The sequence below is a fragment of the Phalacrocorax carbo genome, chromosome 6 (genome assembly GCF_963921805.1).
Source record: "Phalacrocorax carbo chromosome 6, bPhaCar2.1, whole genome shotgun sequence".
Lineage (NCBI taxonomy): Eukaryota > Metazoa > Chordata > Aves > Suliformes > Phalacrocoracidae > Phalacrocorax > Phalacrocorax carbo.
This window is the reverse complement of record NC_087518.1, coordinates 5049077-5071254: the sequence shown is the minus strand read 5'-3', so window position 1 is coordinate 5071254 and position 22178 is coordinate 5049077. Positions and strand designations below refer to the sequence as shown.

The 22178-nt window shown below is 38.1% G+C and overlaps 1 protein-coding gene across 1 annotated transcript in view; it reads left to right on the top strand.

Annotated features, from left to right (window-relative positions):
* Positions 1-21666, top strand: part of PPP4R2 (protein phosphatase 4 regulatory subunit 2) — a 32683-nt gene extending 11017 nt beyond the window's left edge. Inside the window, exons 3-9 of the mRNA XM_064453454.1 lie at positions 9934-10104; positions 14786-14879; positions 16318-16355; positions 16837-16911; positions 17342-17485; positions 18073-18341; positions 19306-21666. Of these exons, the coding sequence (XP_064309524.1) occupies positions 9934-10104; positions 14786-14879; positions 16318-16355; positions 16837-16911; positions 17342-17485; positions 18073-18341; positions 19306-19619 (1105 nt within the window). The 3' untranslated portion in view covers positions 19620-21666. The remainder of the gene's footprint in view (positions 1-9933; positions 10105-14785; positions 14880-16317; positions 16356-16836; positions 16912-17341; positions 17486-18072; positions 18342-19305) is intronic.
* The last annotated feature ends 512 nt before the right edge of the window (positions 21667-22178 follow it).

The following is a 22178-nucleotide window of genomic DNA, read 5'->3' as shown; positions in this document are numbered from 1 at the left end:
AAGTAGATGTAGTTCTAATGTATTACAGTTTCCGTGGTTCTGGAATGAGATCGTCATGCTCATAAGGAGAGCAAAGACTTGATTCAAGCTGACAGCAATCACCGAGTGAAAATGGAAAAATACCTTCTGTGCTTGTGGGAAATACCAGTTTTTCCTCTTCTGAGCTCTTCAATGTATTTTCTTAATTAAAGTGAAAGGTAACATGAGGTCAAATCCTACTAAAGATAAAACATGAGAGCGTTTTAATTTTACATGAGTTATCAGGTGAAAGTGAATGGGGCGCTCCCCCAGGAAGAGTGCTTGCCAACATGTTTTCCTACCAGGAGCATACTGTTTCCACCAAAGCACAGTGCTCCAGTGAATTCACCGTGCTGTATCACCTAAAGTTTAAAACTTACTGCTCATTCAGAAACACCGATAAAGAATCTAGCACTTGCTTATGGTTTTAATTTAACGTTTGGTTGAAGGGTTTGTCAGCTTGCCAGAAGCACTTAAGAAACTAGTCTGTATTGATGCACGGGGGATTTTACTGTGTAAATCTGTTCTCATTGTTTGGAATTTCCCGTGTTAATCTGCACTGTTTGGAAGTGAAAATAGCAACCGTGTACAAAACAATAACACAGCATTAAAGCAAAGCATGGGAAGTAGAAAAAAGTTTAAAATTAAATCAATATTTGAAGCAAGAGTAGAACTAAGTAAGATACATTTTTATCTGGTACATGAGTGCATCTGCTTAAAGGAATGGCTCTGCTCTCTACTAGTCATATCACACACCTTATTATTCCTTATCTGTAGCATTAATTTTGTGGTTAGATCAGTGATCTGCTTTGCCTCCCTGTGTGTGGGACCACAGGAATGCGTGGGAGCAGCAGAGCAGGCTTGCCCCTTTTGGTGTAGACCAGGTATAAACTTAAAGTACGTGATGGCGCAGGACCCTCCTTTTCTGCACCCTCATGAATAAATCCCTGCTGAACTCTACAACATGGCTCATTTCCCCGTTAGTCCGAGTTCAGCATTCCGGCTTTCTACCCCAGAATTTTTCAGAGGTATTTTCTGAAAAAACTGAAAGCCATTTCTCTACCATTGAGTGCTCCTTGATAAGAAGTAACCTTTATTTATATAATAAATAGTGAAATAGTAATTCCTGTACAAAAACCTAAAATGTCAAATGGCAACAGTTTGCGGTTTTTTGGGGTGGGTTTTGGTTTGGTTTTTTGTTTGGTTAGGTTTTTTGGCATGAAAACGCTGGGGATTGTGTTGTACAGGCAGTTCTTAATAAGATTTGTATCTTAAGACCTCTCTCTATGTAACTGTAACGTTGAGGTATCCTTGTTTATACCCAATCAATATATCTGGAATCAGTGCATGCTAAGTAAATAAAGACTAAAACAAAAAAACAGCAGCAAAATAATAGAGGGAGTAGGCTCTACCTACTGTCTTTCCATCCCAATGAACTGAGATAACAGAAAGGAGATGAGCAAGAGGAAGAGAGTGGCCTCAGTCTCCTTTCCCCCAGAGGACTGCAATCCATCAATTCCTCTGACTGGGCTGGAGAGGACCTCTCCAATGCATGCTTGTTGCTGCGCTGCTGCTAGGGAGTGGGACAGGCAGACCCAGGCAGGCTCCCGATGCTGACTCCCCCGTGCTGCCCTTCCCACAGCCTGGGGGAAGGGAACCACCCCGGGGTTTCTCATGCCTGGGGACAAGGTCTGTGCTCTCTGGTGGCGAGAGATGGGCCTTTGGTTCGAGAAGTGGCATATTCCATCTGGTCCACAATATTCCTGTTTGGATACATCTTGCATCAAGGCTGTGGAAGAGCACCCTGGAAAGTTTGCTACCTTGCACACGGGCTTGAATTGGTGATGTGATCGCTTGGTGCACTTCATTTTCTGTACCTTTTGACTTTTCAAATAGTTTTGGAGGTCCCATTGATAGACCAGTAGAGAAGGAATTAACTTCTTTTGGATGGAACTTTAATTTTGCTTTTGGCAGCCTGGGGAAATTACTGTGCTCATCTTCTATGAGTGCTAGAGCAAGGCGCAGAAGAGAGGAAACAGTTATTAAAGTTGGCAAGTTATTTCCCTTAAACACCTGTGTCCCCCTGGCAGGTCTCTGTGGGGGTGTAATCTAAGTCAGCAATAATTGAGGAGGGGAAAGCTAATATAAGTGACTCCTATCTTTTGTAACGTGTTAAGTGAATCCCTCTGAGATTTTCATCTAGTTCTTTCCTTCTGTGTTCTGAGGACTTTGCCTTAAAATCAGTTTAGTTGAACATGGAAATGTTTGTGTCTTAAATATACTATTTTGTACTTCTAAATTTTTCTATTTCTGCTTGTCAGAGAGCTAATAGTAGGAGAAGGGTGGAAAAGGTGGTTCTCACTTCTTTTACTAAGTTCTGATCTTATTTTTTATGGCCTGTGCAATGAACAGAATCACCAGTAGATCTACTTAGTTGTCCTTTTCATTTTATGTTCTTCATGGTATATAGCACCTCTCCAAAACAGATGGCATCCTCTTAAAATTTAAACCAAGTAATTTGTAATGAACTTAAACACTGAAATCTGAAGACATACGTCCCACCAGGACTCCTGGGACTCTGAAAACTTTAAGTACATAGCTAGGTCTCTAGAAGCTTAACATCCCTTCAGTATAATGTTTTTCTTAATTAAACCTGTAATCTGTGAAGCAGTTCCAGAAAGATTTGTGAAATAATTGCAGTACCTTCATTTCAGGGGGTAGCCTTATTTCAGGCACTCTGAATTCTTCTTCCTCCTGTGACTCAGTTAATTTTAGGTTTTGTCCTGCTTACCTTCCATGGGTCTTATTGAAGTTTGAAACTTATAATCCTGTAGAGTTTGTCTAAAGTGTGTAAGCCTTATGTAGTACCTTAGTGTTATGTCTGATATTTTAATACAGTTGCTGAAAAGGGAGATACATAACTTACCCTGGTTTTCTCCTGCACTTGGGGAGACCTGCAGCCCAGTCTACATTTAACGTCCAAGTCATGTAGTAATGATGGGGATCACTGTGTTGTAGCAAAGCCTTCCAGCATTGTACTAAATACATGAGGAAGAACTATATCGTTGTTCAACATGGATAGTTTTTCTTGTAAACAGAAGGAAAAGCACTGTGTGTGTATGACGGAGGTATGGATATGGCAATTAGAAACTTGTGTCCTTTCCGTGTCCTAGTTCTCTGAAAGTTAATGTTTTCTGTGATTCTCCAGATTGCAAGGCTTTCCCCTCCATTTCAGGTTCTTAAGATGCTTTTGGCTATTACTTCTGTTACTTGTTTTTGTAATGTTTGTCAAGTCTTGCCCAAATCCCTTTGTTAAATGTTTCTGGCTTTTTGCTCTTGTTGAAATTTCAAGGCTCCCAAAGTGAATACACCATGTGGCAAAAGAATCAAATATAGAAACTTGTCCAGTGGTCTGAAGAAAATATTAATTCTCTGACATACAAAAAACATCCTGATAGTGCAAGCTATTGACAGAGGGTTCTCCTCTTTCACAATAAGCAGTGCGGTGAGGGGGAAAGCTGCTTTCTCAGTTTCATCAGTACAAACATTTTGAGTAAGCAGGAGATAAGGGAATGGGGGGAGGGGGGAAGTCTGTTGCACTCTGGGAATGATAGTATTAGATTATTTCCATGTAAAATGCAATTCTGTTTTTATATGCAGGCATGGAAAGAAGAATTCTGTGCAAATTATGTTAGTAGAGAAGCAATTGTACCTTGCAAGCAACTTTGTGCTAGTAATTCTTTTAAATCAACGCATAGCATCAGGTTACTTGAACTGCTTTCTGTCTAAGGTGTCCTCTATCCTGTGTTGAAGAGTGCTGTTTATCAAAACAAATCTGTGGATTTCTAAACTTGGTGGATGTTGCTTGGCAAGCTTTGGTCGATCTGTAGTAATGGATTAGTTCCAACAGAAAATCGTGTTTGTTTTTATGTATGTTTACATAGTTTGTTTTTTATGAGAGAACAGAGTTATTTAGGATTGTGTTCTCCCTTGTTTATGCTCTGGTAATGCTAGGTTATGTCCCTTGTCTAAGTTAATATTATTTTTTTAATCTTTCCCTGTGCAGTGGAGATATTTTTGCTCCCTCATCAACTTTCAGTGAATAAGTACATTATTGTTGTACTGTTTTGACTGTAGAGTTTCCTTATGCTCCTTTGAGTCCTTCTTCATAGGGCTTAACTTTATCTTCACTTAGTAATTATGACCCCATCCTGGGTTTTGTGTGTTTGTGGGGGGGGATTGTTTTCCCAATTTTTATTTATTGGTGTGGGGTTTTTTTGTGTAGCCTGTCATTTTGTTTAATCCCTGCTTGCTCATTTCATGTCTTATTCTTCCTTTTTTAGTCTTCTCTCATGCTGCCTCTCTAATTATATGTAAATATTCTCAAAACTTGCTTATGTTTCTCATATTATTGGCTGTTCAGTGAGGTGCTGTCTGCTTTCCTGTTTAATTTCTGTAAAATACAACTGTCTTCAAACACTGAAGTCTCTTCCATCCATTTTCCTAATTTTTACTTACATTGCAAGGTTAGGACTGCATTCTGGTATAATATTATTGTCTTAAACATCTTTTCATACCTTAAAGCACAGTTATTAGCATGTAATAAATCTAGGACATAGTATTGTGTATTTAAGTAATGTACAAAGACTGAACTGTTGGACTGTGTGTTGGCTTCTATGCTTTCATCTGTTGCCTGACTATTAAAGGCACGTTTTTAAAAATTTTAAATTGTTAAGCTACCAGCATTTACACTGGTCCTGGGAGATGTGTGGCTCTGCTACTATCTCTTTCTGTCTCTCTCCCTCTCTCTCTCCATACAAGCTATAGTTCTGGAAGTGTGCTGAGGTTGCTTCTTTTCAGCCATTCATTACTGCCTCTGGTGACTTTTCCTTGCTATGTGCTTTTTATATACAACCAGTTTCTTCCTCTAACTTTCTGTATGTCAGAGCAAAGCCTTTAGGTTGATATAAGGGAAGGATGGTGCAGGAGCTGGTAGTGGGGAAGCAGAGGACTCTTTATTTAAGAAAAAAAGCTAGCTTATGATGATTTGGAGTATCTGTGAAACTACAGGCCCATTAGCCCAGGGGAGCTGTCTTTGTACAGGTAGGTATATTTACATGGGATGACCCAGATATTGTAGGGAAAGATGCTTTTAGATATACATAAAATGTATATAATGTCAAAATTGTCATTCGCTAGAACGAAAGTACACTGAACCAAAACATTTTAGGATCAACTAGTTATTGGAAGTATTGTTTCTGAAGATATATTTACAGCTCATACAATGTTCATAGGAATTTTTTCCTTTGTGTGCAGCTATAAAAGAGCTCTCAAAAAGCTGCTAGTACAAATTCTCAAGTTAGTGTAGGGGACAGGAAAAGCATGGTTTAGAAGACATAAGTATGCATTTAGAAAAGGCTGATTATGTACAATGATGAGTGGGAAGAGCAAGTATTTGTAAACAAGCCTGCTCAGAAGAAAGCATGAATAGTATTTTCTCCATGGAATTTCTTCAGTTTGGTTTCCTTAGAGTTTAGTGTTTGTCAGTTACTTTCCAGTGTATGAAATCTAATGAGGTTGTACATAAAGCTGTGTGGAAGAGTTTTATTGCTTTCACTTCCGTTTAGCTCTTGTTTTAACTACAGAAGGTATTGACCAAACTTTGCTCATTTTCAGTGTCTCCCATTTTGTAACAAAGCACCTAAAACAGGTCTTGCATCCTAATGCTGGAGTTGTTCTCAGGGACCTTGTGGTACATGTGGAAGACTCTTCTTGAGAACAGATTTTCACTGTTTGTTTATCTCTCACTACTATCACCTGGTTTTCTAAGGGACCACTCTTTCAGTGTATGCTGATAACTTAAAATTTCAAGAGGTGTAGATATAGATTGCTTTGTTAATTAGGAGGATATGCCATTTTTAATCTTAATTTTTTGTTGTGTTGACTTAATGGTTCTACCCATTGTTTACAAACTAAATGGTTTTCTCTATGGATGAGGTGCGAGTGAGTTTGAAGAGTTTAAACTATCTGATACCAACGTCTATGTAATTTTCATAGACTGGTAAAACAGGAAAGGTAGCTTTGACGCTCTTTTGACATTCATTTTCGATCACTTCCACTGAAGTAAATGGAAATTAAGAAAAATCTTACTGTCCCTGGAGATTCTTTTTTAGAAGTGAGTTCATTATTCTATTGATTTCTTTTTTTCTGATACGCAGCCATTTATGTCTCAGTTTTGTAGACTGAGTGTAATCTTTTTATAAACATGTAAAAATATTGCTCAAACTTTGCAGTACATTGTCACAAGTGTAGATAAGTTTCTTTAGCAAATATATGTAATTAAGGTTGCTTGAAGTAAGGTTCTTTTATAGAAATCCTTTATTAATCCACCTTGTGTGGATTCTTTTCTGAGGACTTGTTCAGAGTTAGCTTAAACTAGAGGCATAGTACACAGCTGCAGCAGAGGCAGACCATCAGTGTCTGATGACAAGGTGGTAGGTAGATGCTGCTGTTGCTGAGGGAGGGACTGGCTTTGAGGGAAAAGGGAGCAATTACAGTTCTGGGCGAAAGCAGGAGCAGAAACCTGCTTTCCAGAGCTGCTGCTCCCCCCCCCCCCCCCCCCCCCTTGCTTTTGAAGTATTTTCTTCCTCCTGTAGGAATAGTGTGTAGTTCTGCCCCCTTCCTAGCAGCCTGGCAGACACAGATTGAGAGGTAGGTGAGGTAAGGAAGAAGGACTGCTGCTTACTGGGTTGGTAGGAAAGGCGGGAAGGAGGTAGCTGAAGGATCGTGTGCAGAAGTTAGAGATTCTTCATCCTAGGATAATGATAGAAGAGTCGGGCCTAAAAGAAACAAGTGGCCTGTGTTGTAGCCTCCGGAAACTTTCCACAGGAATCCACTGTGGTGTCACTGCAGGACTGAACTCTGCCTACACGGTTGAAGAGACTGGAGCTGACTCATTTTGTGGTGCAAATAGTATTTCCTGTTGAGTGGCCGAGTTCCCATGTAACTTACTGGTGCTGGGATAAAACTGTTCACCAGAAACCGGTTGCATAGATTGAAAGTGCTTCAAGACCATCATTAAATGGAAGCATGTTTTAATGTCTGAATTACAACAGTGAGGTCAGGAGGTTATGCTCTAGAAGCATGAGACAACTCTGTGACTTCGAAGCAGTTGTTTATGGTACAAACTGCAGTTATATCTGATTGCAATGTGAACGTCCCCCTTGCTTTTAACCAGTTAGCTTTCATGCTGCTAGTAGTGCAGCCACAGCAGTAGGGAATTCAGCAATGCTGAAAAAAACCCGCTTGAGAAACAGAGTAAATGTCTAAACACCAAGCCCATCCTGAGCTCCTGCTGCTGTGGTTACACTGCTTCTAGCAACAGCTGGTTTAGTTGATTTAAAGCTAGTGTTGCTGTATTTGGGTTAGCTGTAGTCAGGCTTGTGACTTCAGGATGAGTTTATCCTTAAACTCTGCTGCTTCTCTTTGTCAGCTGGACTGTGTCACCTGGTTGGCAGCCGTCTATCAACTCTTTGGAAATACAGTATGAAAGGTGCTCTTTATGTCAGTATTGCAGTGTATTGCAGATGCAAGTTCTTAGCCTTTATACCACAGAAGAAATACTAATTAAAAATACTTGATGTTAATACTAGACTTCTAGATAGGGGCAAAATGTTACAGTTTTGTTTTCTGTAGCTTCAGCATTTTAAAGAGGAGCTGGTGAGTACTGCTTTCAGGCAGTAAGTTGCCACTTAAACTTTATATGTTGTTGGTTTATTTCAGCAACACAACACTGATGGGTTAATAGTCTATGAAAAGATAAGTGTTACTATTTAGCAAGGAATAAAAATGAAAACAGAACAGGTCAAGTTTTAAAGTGTGAAAGAAATACCTAAATGGGGTTGTCAGAGAATGTTTAGAATAATAGTGGAATCCCCCTTTCATGAGGCAAATAAAGCTCTCGGGATGCTCTGTAGGGAGTAATCCTGCTCTGGCATAAGGTTATTTACTGGGTCTTCTGTCTGTGTTCTATGATGTGCCTATGTATTAAATCTGTGATTTATTATGAAAGCGTTGGTCTCGTGGTAGCACTGCGGAGTTGGACAGCTTTTTAATTTAACGTTTGTAGTAGTAATGCCCAATATTGTACATGGGGAAACATAGCATTCTGCTTTGGCTGTACAATGCTAACAGGAGCAGTAATCCAGTGAGACCCATGCCATTCCCTTCTGGGACCTTGTTTCTTCTTTCTATTTTTGTTTCTGGTTTTATTACTGCTTTTCAAGTCCTGCATTCCCCTCTGTTGTGAGGTGTTTAATGGTTCTTGTGAAGGAAAGGGGGGTTTGCTTTCCTCTTTGGATTTCCCCCGTGCCCCCCCCCCCCCCCTTCTTACCAATTTATCACTCCTAATAAAAGATGGGGGGTTTGTGTTTGACTCTCTGTAGACAGACCTGAGCTAAGTTTTCCCTCTTTTCATATCATAAAATTATTTCTTTGAGACCAAGGAGAAAATTAAGGCAAAGGTAATGTGGCACTGTTTTTCTGGTGAAAGTAGGCTAATACGTCTTCATTGGCCTGTGGTTTTATGTTTGGTAGTACTGGCACTTGAATAGTGTGCAGGGAACGAACATCATTACGCTGCTGGGGAGTCACCACGTGTAGTTCACAGCACAAATAGCTGTACCAGCCCAACAGAAGGTCAGATGTTACATGGGGCTGAAAATAGTCAGGGCTGTTGAAGCTAGCACTGCTACCAAAGACAGCCTGCAGAAATACGTCCTTTGGCTAAATAATATTTCTTTCAGCAGGAGCTGAAGGGCTGTCGAGGGGTTCAGATTTTATGCTTGTTTGATTTGAGCCTGTTCGTTCCAGATTGCATGTTATAGATATATGTCAAAGATGATTTTCTCTTTTTTTTTTTTATTGTTAGTGAGTTATTCTCCCTGTTTCTTCTTTTTTCCCATTAGCTTTTCCATCCCGTAGCCGTGAAAGCTCCTGTGTCAGCATTCATAGAATAATATTCATAGTAACTGAACTAAATGAGTTGCTTTCGAGTTGCTCCCTATGCTGCTAAGAAAGGCACTAGCCAGAGGAGGCCCAGAATTTCATCTGCGACTGTTGTGTGGGGCGACTCGTGTAGAAGGGCTTTGTCAGCAGTTTCCCACCTTGTCCATTGTATGCAGTGTGGGAGACCTGCTTTCTTTGAAAATTTCCATATTTACAATTCTACAAATGATAAAACTTCAATATGTAAGGCAGAAGGTAATTTGGAAAGATCTTAATAGATTACTTACTGTTTGGGAATATTTTTCAGGAGTCAAAGTTGTTTTGCTCAAATATTCATCTGCAAGTGCTAACTGTGATTATAAAATATATTTGCCTTTCTGAGAAAATGAGGCACTATTAAATGCTTTTAAGGTACATGGATACCGAGCAGTTAGTTACAAAAGGCCTTTCAGTAAGACACTGTAACAGAAGCAGATAATGCTGTGTACAATTGCGGTATGGTTTCCAGACTTGAAATACTTTTTTTTTTCTTTTTTCTTTTTTCTTTCCTCCCCTTCTCTTGTGAGCTTAGTGAAAACCAGGCGGCATGTGTAGGCTCATGGGTAAATTGTATAGAATGCGTGCATATTTCATATTTAGGTTTGAATTGTAAGTGGGTATTGGTTCTTTAAGGAAGTGGCTTACCCTGTTGTTAATGGCAATTGACTTGTGTAATATTGTCCTACTGTAATTATTTAAATAGTTATCATGCTTTAAATTCAGGAATAAAAATAATACTGCACTGCTTGCCTCATTTATCTTAGGACTGGTGTACCAGCATGAATGTTGTTTTGCAAATACAAAGTTACGCTGGGTTTCTGTGGTTTTAGGGCTGACTTACATATGTCTTAATTATTGTGTTTTCTACAGGGTTCAGTGGTCTCAGTTTAAAGGCTATTTTATTTTCAAACTGGAGAAAGTAATGGATGATTTCAGAACCTCAGCTCCTGAACCAAGAGGGCCCCCCAATCCAAATGTGGAATATATTCCCTTCGAAGAGATGAAAGAAAGAATCCTGAAAATAGTCACTGGATTTAATGGGTATGTATTATTTGTTTTCTAAAATCAGGATAACAAAAATATTTTCCCAATTTTTAACTTAGTATTTCATACTGTCTATCTGTGACTGTTCATTTTGCTTCCTCAAATAGATGAGCAGAAGCAAATATGTACAGTGTATATATATGGAAATATATTACAGTAGTTTCAGAACTTCTACTTTATTCTGTCTTTGAATGAAAATTATGACATCCTGTGACATGTCAAGTCACTTCAGTTTTTTCTATATGTAGTTAGTTTTTAAGTAATACCCTTCAATGAAGCATGGTATTATGTGCATTTAACAGGTAAAATAGATAGTGAAGCCAGATTTCTTTCAATTTATTTTGAAATACCTAATCGAAAGAAGTCTGGTGGTGTTCAGGTCTGAACTGCTTTGTGGCAGTTCAGTAGCTTTTGGAGAAGTAATGCTGTAATAAACATTGCACAGCCAGGAGGCAAGGCGTACCTGGATTTGAATTGTTAAATTGTGCCAGGTATAAATTTATAGATTGATAATTACTAATGGAGAGACTTGGGGTATTTGATCTATTGCTGACAGTGTCTTAGATTAAAGTGTGTACACTTTGCTGGTTTTGTAATTATGGAAGTTTTGTTTCCTTTATAATAAAGCTCCTGATTTTTTTTTTGTGTGTGTCTCTTTAAATAGCTTATGTAGTGTTTTTCTTGTTTCTAAACTGGATTACGTACTTGGTGTAAGCTGAGTCATCCTGCTTGTGGGTCTCAGTGCTTGCCTGAGAGAGACTTTTTGGGCATTTTTCTCAGCTTTTCAGTAAATGGGCGTACTGTATAGTTTACCTCCCTGTTACCCTCAGATTTCAGATTTGGAGGTGCTGCTAACACATCCTTAGTATCATATTTTGATGCTAGGTTAATAATTTTTACTGTCATTGTTCCACACTACTTAATTTATTTGCAGTTTGTCTCTTACAAGTCAGATCTTACCTCAACCCCCCTACCCCCCACCCCCCCAATGGTTCTCGTGTAAGATACTTCTAAGAATGTGAAATCCAGCTTGTTCTCAGCTACCCAATATTTATACTGGGCTACTTCACAGAACGAATTTAAAAACAAACCTATCCTTTATGCCTGAGTCTGCCTCTTTCCCGCCTCCCCCAGCTTTTTGTTAATGCTTCACTGCCCACAAAATTTGTAATGTTCTCACATGGAGGCAGCTAATGAATGGGCTGCTGTTATCTTCTGTTGTTCCGAAGCCTACCAAACAAACCTCTGGGTGACCAACTCTGGAGTTTACTCTGCGGCCTTGCTATTTTGATCTATTGCTGTAACACTTCAGTGTGTTCGACTTCCTCATACTTAAAGCAAACCACCCGGTCTTTGAGGAAGCAAACTGCATACGTTAGTCACCTTGAAGAAAATAATACATTAGGCTGTTTCAGAATCTAGGATTGTAGAATAGTTCATTTAGTAAATCCTACAGTGAGGGTATGATTGTGAAAGCTGAATCATGTGGAGATGTGTCCAAAAAGTGACAGCAGCAGGTTTTGCTTGTGCGATTGGATATATTTAGGCTTCTTGTTTGGAGTTGTGGATGTCATTTCAGGGTACTGTAGTAGAGAAGGAAGCGACTTGACGTGGCTTTTATTAGAATGTGGAGAAGGAAGTGACTTGACGTGACTTCTATTAGGATGTTTTTATTGGTGTTTGTTTAAAAGAGTGAGGGAAAGAGCTTATTAAACTAGCTGGGATTTTTAAACTTTTTTTTTTTTTAAAGTCAAAGTAGTAATGAATTAAGAATGACCCCTGTTTTGGGGTCTTCCTAGATAAAATGTCTTTTAAAGAAAGCACAAACCACTGGTTTAACCTTACTGTATCTTGCTTGACATTGTGCAGTATGCTTGCAGAGCCAGATTCTCGTGCTATACTTTAGAATTGCTCTGGAATAGGAACTTCTTAATAGACTTGCCATTTTCTTTACCCTTTGCTAGCGAAGCAGAAAGCTCCAAGGTAAGTTGCTGGGGATCTCCTCACAGCAGAGGAGTCTTCACGGGATGAATAAAATAGACATAATCCAAATTTTCATTTATGTGTATTTTTTTTGCTACAATTTAATATAGCTGTTATAACTAATTTACTCAGATCCCTCTTGAATCCTGTCGATACAGTGAATTTTTGGTTTGTAATTCATTCTGAACTATAGTGCTAGAAGTGCATTTTTGAGTGTGTCAGTATAGAATTTTAAGTGGTTACCTTAAGCAGGCATATTAGGACTATCCATGCAACTTATGTACTGAGGCAATTAAATTTCTGAGAATTTAAGATCAATTCTTATACTGCTCACAAACTTACTTCCATGGGCATTCATGTATAGATTTACACCAATTTAAATTACTTCTATTTTTAATCACACTGTTAAACTACTTTAAAAATAGTAGTTTTACCAAAAAGAATTCATGAGGCAAAGTTAACTTTGGATTTTGCCAACTAAAGCCACTTACAAATGTTGAACAAATTTCATGCCAAGGAGGTGATAGTGTGACGCTTGGTGCCATCTGCTGCTCAGAAGATGAAGTTCAGTTTACTGTGGAAAATTTTGGAGGGAAATTAACTGGATTTGGCTTTTGTTTAAACCTTTTATAGCTGAGAGTAAAATAGCAAGGCAACTTTTACTTCTGGAGTTAATCGCAGGCCGCACGCTTTCTTGAGTCTAATTATTTCCCAAGTAGCCAGAACTGTACTGATGTTCACAAAATACTTCACATCTTAGTACTTCAGGTGCCCAGTTAGGTACAGCTAAATACAATTAGCCAGGCAGTGATTCTCCAGGATGACTGTTGACTGTGGCTGTTGAAAAGTAATTTAAAATTCTGCGTATTTTTGTTTCTATGAAATAAGTTGATTTTGAACGGACAGTCTAGTCTATTAATAAATTATGGAGTCTCTTGAATTATAGGCTTTCCAACCCAAAACCAAAATGGACATCCATGAGAAACAACATGTCCAGTTGTATCTATGTGGAAGAGTTAACAGATAAAGTAAATTCTTTGTGACTGAGTTAGAGTTGGGAATTCCATATGCCAAAACACTTGCTTTCTCCCTTTTTACTTGCTTTTTAGCAATAACATGTTAAAACAAATGTTTTAGGAATACTGTCATCTTATAGCATTACTTCTTGGAAGTGTTTAATGTATTTAATGCTTCATCAGCTGTATTCTAACTCTCCACAGCCGATGGATGGAGATTAACTTCATCTTTCTGTTCTCAGCAGTCACAAATATAAGTTGGTACGGTGTGATTCCAGGTGAATAGCAGGGGAAGGTGTTAACTGGTGGGGTAAATGTGATTCACCTCCTGTGCTGTTCAGGTAGCTGTGTTGGAACTAGGGCTGAGGATGGTGGCTGCATTGTAGCCTACCTTCTTGCTGTTTTCCACTTGAGGATTATGACTTCCTCAGTAACATAATATACAGGCAGTTCTGAAAAACATAATTAAATTGTTGATACTTGATCACTCACTCTCTGATTACTGCTGGCTTTTAGTTAAAGTGAAGTGTCACATAGTATGATTAATCATAGCTCTGCTGACCTGTTTGTACTGAATTACTGGTAGAGCTGCGCATCCCTAAGACGTGGCTTTTTAGCTAATGAACTAAGCTCGAGATGCATACTGTGCTGGCTAATGAAATGGGCTTAAGATACTGTGTGGTGAGTTCCCCAGAAAATAACAGAAGTTGAATTTTTACGAAACTTACAGTATAGGGTATATACACACATGCGTGTATGTAAGTCTGTATTGATACTGCTCTGGATTTGGTGTATTGGTCGTATTCCCAATCAAGAAATGGTTCTTAAGTATTGTATTGTGTCAAAAATCCTTCTTAGCTTAATTTTTGAAATGTTTATGGGTTCAACTCCAAATAGTTAACTGTAAAAGTGCATGATTCTTTCTTATTTTATTGAAATATCTTTTGAAGTATTTTACTGTTATGTCAAAAGTCACAGAAATTTGTTAAAATATGACACTGAATTTGCAATGAACATGTATGACACCTCAGGTAACTGGTGAATGTATCTAAAGTATTGTTTCTCTGAGAGGTCAGTGTCTCATTTAATGTGTGAATGTGATGCTTATGGATACCTTAAGATGGGTTTAATTATTTTCACTGAGCTGTTCCTTGATAGATAAGTATACTGTCCAGTTGTGGTCAAACAATTTGTAACAGCTGAAGTATAATGCTTCTAATTCCAACATTCAATGCTTTTTCTGTAAATGTATTTTGTAAAACATGAAATAAACTACAAGTTGAGAATTTTTTAGCTCTAGTGTGTATGACTCAAATTTGTTTTGAATCGTTTACTATTTCTGTTTTATATATTTGACTAATAAATACAGTCTTAAACAGTTTAACTGTTGATGATCTGATTTCCTTTTCATTGTTTAATGAATTGAGTTGTGGGATGATGTATTTAGGATTCTGCTTAAGAATTTTGTGGTGGTGAGCACAAAAGACAATGCTGCTTTACCTCTGTGTGTGAGATAGAGAAAAATAAGTCCTTTAGTTGCTCCCCGAATTGCTAATGACAACAAATTTTGGTACTGTTTTCTTTTTATCTTCTCAGTAAGGGGGAGAAACCAGTAATGTTGTTGCTTCCTAACAGTCATACTCATTAAAATAAATTGTTATAAATCTATTTCATTGCAGCATCCCCTTCACTATTCAGCGACTCTGTGAGTTGCTGACAGATCCTAGGAGGAATTACACAGGAACAGACAAATTTCTAAGAGGTGTGGAAAAGGTATGTATTTTCCTGAGAGCAAACACAGCTAAACAGTCACAGCTACTGCTTAAATAACTTCTGAATTACTCCCAAAGGTCTGTTGGTTTCATTATGGCTCATAGCCATAGTATAGCTAATAGCTACTCTAAGTGTATGAGGGTCTTTTGTACCTTTTAACATCAAAAAAGTTTAAAAAAATTATTTAAGACAAAATAAATCTCAGCGCTGTAACTGTTGTTTCCTAATCACTGTGCAGTATTCAAACCGCAGTGTGTGGAGGATGTAGCTAGAAATAATCCGTTGAAATAATTTGCATTTTTTATCAGGTGTTTCCTTCCACATTTGTGTTCAGATTAGATCCAGTGGGTGAAGGAGAAGGGAGGTTCCTTCCCCCCAGTGTCTTTTGTTTTGGTATTTAAATCCTTTAGTGTAGAGGACTGTGGCTTCGTAAAAGCATGCAGATGTCATTTAATGGTATTTTATAGCTTGTGTCAGAATGTGGGATCTTTCAAAAGTAGGTAACAGGCTTTCAGGATGTGGTTCCACAGAGGATTTTCTTGATGGCAGAATTGGCTTGAGGTTCCTACGTGGACTGTTCGGTCGAGGAAAGGTTAACCTGCGAAGGGATTGGTTTTCACTGCTATAGTGGATGCAATCAGGTGTATTCTTGCAAGATAAGATGGGAAGGAGATGGTGGTCAGGAATAAATCATGAGACAGGGATTTCACAAAGCAGTTTCTTAGCCAATAGCGAGATCTGTGACACTACACCTCAGGTTTTATGGAGAACTCCTATTAAATTCGTCTGGGTTAATTTAGCTGGCCCTGTTATAAAAGCCCCTCTGTCTAATTGGGCTAAGTATTGATTTGAAAAGAGAAACTTACCTAATTTTTAAGCTAGGTTCCTAGATGTTAAAATTGATTTAGTTTGCAGTGCTATTCAAGAGGGGGAGGTGGCTAAGCAAGATACACTGAATTAATCACTATTTCTGCCATTTGTTTATGCAGGCCCAAAATAATTTTAACGTTTGAATTATGGCTGTGCCAAAAATAGCTAGTAGTGCTCTCACACTTTTGAATGCAGGACTCGTGTACGAATAGAGCATTTCTCCAGCAATTCAAAAGTTTTTCAGCCTTTCGGAATACTGTGCTTTCCAGAGATACTTCAGTTAGAAATTACAAACACTTGGGCCTGAGGCTTAATGTGCTGGCTTCATTATGACAGTAAGCCACTTATGAAAACACTGACTTTTAGTGTAATTGTGGCCTGACATTGTAATGAGGAAGCAGAGATACTTTTTATGTATCTGCCATCTGTTGATAGCTTTCAACCCAATTTTCTGTAGAGATACTTTAACAGATATGACCAAAATCCTGTAACTCCTTAAGTTTTGGGGTGTTGTCAAGAGCTGAGGCTTCTGTTTCTGAACTTGTAATATGTTGTTTGTGTATTGCAGAATGTCATGGTTGTTAGCTGTGTATATCCATCTTCAGAGTAAGTATAATCTTTTTTGTGAAACTTTAGGCTTGTATTAGTAGAGGGGAGCCTGCGTGCATGTATCTTGATGTATTTCTCTTGCTGGCAGGAGTTGTATGCAAAAGACAGACACGCAGAGTTCAGTCTTCATTACGGGTAGTTAGGTCAGCAGTAGTGGTAGCGTCTGCAAGGGTTATATGTAGTAATTCAGAAATGAGCAAACAGCTTTGGAAGTGGGTATGTGGTATAGTTCAGTATTATCCCCAAACACGAAGCTGTTTTATGCTGGCAGTGGAAAAAATGGGTGCCCCTCGGTAACAGTTGCACTTAAAATTTATACCCTAGCCTGTTTCCCTAGGACAATGTGTAAGTAGAGAACCCTTTGATGACTGAAAGTGGGGACTATTTAAATTGTGTGTGGGTGGAATTCCGTGCAAACAAGCTTAATGTAATTTGAAGTTCCTTTATTTGTAACATTCTCTTTTTTTTTTTTTGTTAGGAAAAATAATTCCAATAGTTTAAATCGGATGAATGGTGTTATGTTCCCAGGAAATTCACCAGGGTACTCTGACAGGTAAGTCTAGTTTTTGGGAGTTAACTTCTTATGGATAAAAGAAAGGTGGTTCTGGAAATAGCTGGTTCAGATCCCTTGTCATTCATTACCTATTCTGATCCCAGATAGGTAGCTTCAAAAATGAGATGTGACATGGAATACTGGGGGAAGGAGGGTAGAGAAGGCATGAACATAGACACTACATACTCTCTTTTTCGATCTTGTTGTAATCTCATTGCTTATAATTTTTTTTTTGTTCAAGTTTTTGTCATAGTTTGCATGTTGTAGGCCAGGAATTTTTTATTCAATATAAAATAGCGAAGTAGCTGAAATTTTTTGTTTTGTTTTGGTGATCTTTTAAAACAAGGTTGTAGCTGCTTCCTGCCTGTTAGGAACAAATTACTAAAAGTAAATAGTAAAGAAGGTTATTTTTTAATTATTATTTTAAAAGATCTAATGTAAACGGTCCTGGAACTCCTAGACCAGTAAATCGACCGAAGGTTTCTTTGTCGACTCCTATGACAACAAACGGTTTGCCAGACAGCACGGAGCATAAAGAATCGAGCTTGCAGCAAACAGAAGATAAAAAACACAGGTTTGTGAGGAGTAATGTATTTCGAGTTTTATTATTCTCCAGGTTTCTTTACTTACGTTTAAAAAAATATTTTAAGAGAATGGCCATCTAAGGTATGCATGGTTAAGTCTTAACGCATGAATATCTGCAGCAGGATTTGATGTGTACTTACTACTGTTTGGGCTGTCTAGATAACTATTAGCTCAAGATTCCACAGTTGCAGTAACACATCTCTTAAGTGTATGGGATGTGTAGTAAAATCAGAGTGAATAGTAGAGTTCAGAAATCTAGTCACCATATTTGTGTCAGGATGTTAAACTAAAACCAGATATGCTATCTTGTAAATGTTTGCCCCTGATCCTGATGGTAGGAGCTGTCAGTAATTTGGACCCACCAGAGTAGCCTGACCACTCCGCATTTTCATTGACAGCCGGGTGAAGGAGGAGTGATGGCACTGAGGTTTTGTTGTGTAATAAGTGCAGTGAGTTCTACTGTTCTCTTGTGGAGTGTTTAACCTGACGTAGCTGCTACTTTTTTTTTTTAAAAGTGTGACAAGATACAGAATGTTTTTCTTCAATAAAAGCTACAGCTGCTTTTGTTGTTTATAGTGAATCACCAGCATCTGATTCAGAAGGTGCTCAGAGCAGCCCGGTAAAAAACAAGCACTCTGAAGATGATCCTGCAGAAGCAGAAGGACACGAGGTAAAAAGACTTAAATTTGACAAGGAAGGGGAAGCCAGAGATGCACCTAACCAAACTGCCTCCAGTGAAGCTTCTTTAGGCGTGGGGGAAGAGACAGAAACATCCTCTACATCTCAGGATAAAGAAAAAGATGCTACTTGTGCCAGACAGCACTGTACAGAGGAAGAGGAGGAAGGTATTTCAGATTTCATTGTCTTTGCTCTGTGCGTTTTCCAAGGAGTCGGGATTTGCATTGCCAGAGGCCAGTGCTGTTGGGATTGCCAAATCTCTCCAGTTGTGCCTAAAGATGAACTGCTTGTTCATATTTCAGTTTTGCATAACTTAGCAGTTCTGTTATTTCTCTTTTTCCTTTGTCCTACATCTCTATTTAAAAATTTATAAAATGGTACTTAAAATCTTCTGAGGCAGTAAATTATGTGAGGGTGGAAATGATGAACCAAGAATTGAAGAGTCCCTACTTGAGGGTATCATCACACGTTCTCATCTGTTTGCCAGAAGGGGGATGGGCCATATCTCAGTTTGACTGTCTTTATTATTAACAAATTAGTGAAATACGGATATAAAGTTGTTCCAGTGAGAAGGCTGAGCAACAGTCTCTCCAGATCCTATTAGAACAGTGAAAATTACCTCACTCCGAGGCAGGCCCTGTGCCTAACTAAAAAAAGTTAAGGGAATGCAGTTAAGGGACTGATCTATTTTTACATATTCTCCGAAGTTTCCTTTTAATATTTATTTTTTGTGGCTCACTTATTTGTAAAACATTCCTCTAGACTGTGATGGACATACACTTGAAACAGTAACATTCTCAACATTTCCAAAACACTGCTTCTGCAGACAAATGAAGGAATGTGGGGAAGCAAGAAAAAGTTACATGTTAGACTGTGTCTTTGTCCACTGAAGCTTAATGAAATGAAGCTACCTGTTTAGTAAAAAACAATTAGACTTTATTTTATGGTATATTACAATAGTTTGGCTATCCTGATGAAGTTGGCCTAAGACTCTACATCTTCTAATAAAATCGAGGACTCTGTTTTTCCTGTCCTTGGGTGTGTTGTAGAAGCAGAGCTGGGAATGGGAAGTAGCAGGATTAAGGTATGTTTAAAAATGCCTTAGTAATACTGTACTCTCACCGTTTCTAGAGTCCTTCATGTCTCCCAGAAATGTTGGTCCAGACAGAAAAGATCAAGACAAAGACACTGATTCCTCAACTGTGAATGAAGAGACCTCTGAGGAGAGCAATCAAATGGAGGAGTCTGATCAGTCTCAAGCACAGAAGGATTTACACTCAGATGACAGTGAAATTAGTGGATCTGCCAGTAGTGGAGCTGACTGCAGTGAAACAGAAGAGCTGGGGTCCTATGCTAGTGAAACTCCTGAAATTTCGTCAGAGACCCCTATGGAAAACAGCGATGAAGCCACAGAAGTTGCAGATGAACCTATGGAGCAAGACTAATTTAAATACACGTAGATGCAGTATTTTCCATAAGGCTCCGGTTTTACACTGTATAAATAATTTTATGTAATAAAGTGGACCTTTAGTTTTACAAAAAGAAGCAGGTTGTAAAATAAACTTCTTCATGGATTGAACCTTGAAAGAGTTGTACATGATAAGAACTGTGAATACCAGCTCCTTCAGGTCCTGCTTACCGCTGAACTTTCGTTTGGTCAATCAGTGGTTTGTGTATAGTTTTTTTTATTTAGAATAAAAGTTTTTAAACTGGAAGGTAATTATAATTTTGACAACTTTTTTGGAGATTACCACACCTAGTTGTATGTAAGCAAGAAAGCTTTTTGTCTCGTCTTTTTCTGACAGCTATAGCAGTTACTTCATATTTTGGTTACAGTTTCAACATTTGACATGTGAAATATGGGGTTTCATGCTGGTTTCCAGATTTTTATTTGAATACACACTATGAAACCTTACGTTGTGTGTTTTAAAATGTGTTACATGTCACACACATATATGCACGCATGCACACGTATGTGTACCCTCACTGTTCTAAGGGGGAAATGGTATATTTTCCTGTTTCTATAAAAGGTAAATACAGCAAATACTTTTTCTATAGGAAGAGACTGAGTTCACCTCTCAAGGCACTTTGTTTTGCCTCTGGAAAACAAAACAAATGAAATCTGGCCCATATGAAACCCTGGAAATATGAACATTGTTGCAAACACCAGAGTAAACACATTCCAAGAGAACTGTTCAGATTACAACACTTTTGTATACTTCTGAGGTGCCTGAGTGAAAGGATTTCATTTATTTATGAGAAAATGTGCTTTATGTTGAGAACGCTGTAATCAAAACATAGCTTAAACTTTTGTAGAAGAAACGTTTGAAGATATGGTAGGAAAATATCTTGGAAGAAATGAACAGGTACTTGCCTTTTTGAGTGCGTCTTGGAGCATTGTGAATATTGTAGAGGAGTCTCAAAATTATTCAAAGGTATGCAGGTGGCATCGGAATGATCACACCACTGTCCTGGAAGAATTAATAAATACATGTCTGTAGTTATGTACCTGAGCTAAACAACTAAAAGGTTTAGGGGTGCATAGAAATCACCATGATTTGTAGAACATTTTGGAAGCGAACTAAATATTTTTGAACATGCTACTTTGACAGCCAGTGTTACGTTTTTTTCCAGACCAGCTCAAAGCACAAACTACTGCTTTAAACTCTCGATATTTTCCAGTTCCCATATTTAAAGACATGCAAGCTGCAACCTCCCAGTCACGATTACTGGCTGCCAAGTTTATACCTGTTTCTTCAACTGTACCTTTTTGATATTTAGAATTTTTAAATTTCTGTAAAGTAGACTTTTGTAGATTGTAATGAGTGCTCACTGCCATTGTGAAACGGTATATAATTGTATAATTTCTGTGTGTAAACTGAATGCTTGGGCTTTCAATACAGTATTCATATAAAGCAATAAATATTAATGTTATGAAATATCTGAGTACATTTTTATCAGAATTGTCCCTCTTTGGTTTTAAGTTCATATACCTGAAGTACAAAAATGACCTCTAAAATGCATGCTGATAGTTTCTTGTACTACATGGTATGCTTTGTATCATTTTGGGGAAATCTAGGTTTTGCTTAATACCAGAATAATTTGGCTCTGTTGGAATATTGATAAAGTTATTCCTTGCTGACATTACCTATCCCATTCTAAGCAGACAGGATTCAGGGAGATGCTTGCCAAAAAAAAAATAATTCCTATTGATTGAGATCCCCTTGCAGAAGGAAAATTGTACTTTGACTCTTTTTCATTGTGCTTAAGGGTTGGATGTATAACATAAAATGAAATGACTGAACCAAAATGTTGAAATTAGGAAAGGTTAAAAATTTAGTGACATCTTATACTTCTCTTTGTGGGTTTTTTTTTTTAATATTTTGCCAATGAGAACAAAGTTTTACAATTTCTAAGTTTAGAGATTTCTGAAATTTTCTTTAGACTGTTTATTTGTGAAGATCTTGTCAATAAACTTGTTCTTTAAGCACCTGTGACCTTTCGATATGTTTGTTTTAGCAGCACCAGTGCCACTGTTTCGCGCAAAGACTTGCAGAAGAACTTTGAGGTACAGATCTGTTTATATAGCTGCAGGTTTTTAAATGGCTAATAAAAATTGAAATCATGCTTTAACATCACAGGAACCATCTTCATACCAAACATGTGCCTACATTTAAAGATTGCGTTTACTAAATCAGAGAAGATTATTTTCCCCCCACTTTTTTTTTTTTAAATGTGGATTTAAAATCCCCAAACCTACTGCATTTCTAAGCAGCTGTATTTTGGCAGAGGCGTGACACACCTCCAGGTGCGCAGGCAGCCGCTTCTCGGTGTGCGTGGAGGTGTAGCATTGAAACTATTTTTATAGCTTGTGTATTTCTAAATCCTGGATGCTTTTCGTTCCATAGACACGCCCCAGAGCACGCATCTGTATGCAGCCGTTCAGCCAGAATCGGTCGTTCTGCTTGTGTTTGTGAAGGAAGCGTGTGGTTAAACCCTGGAAA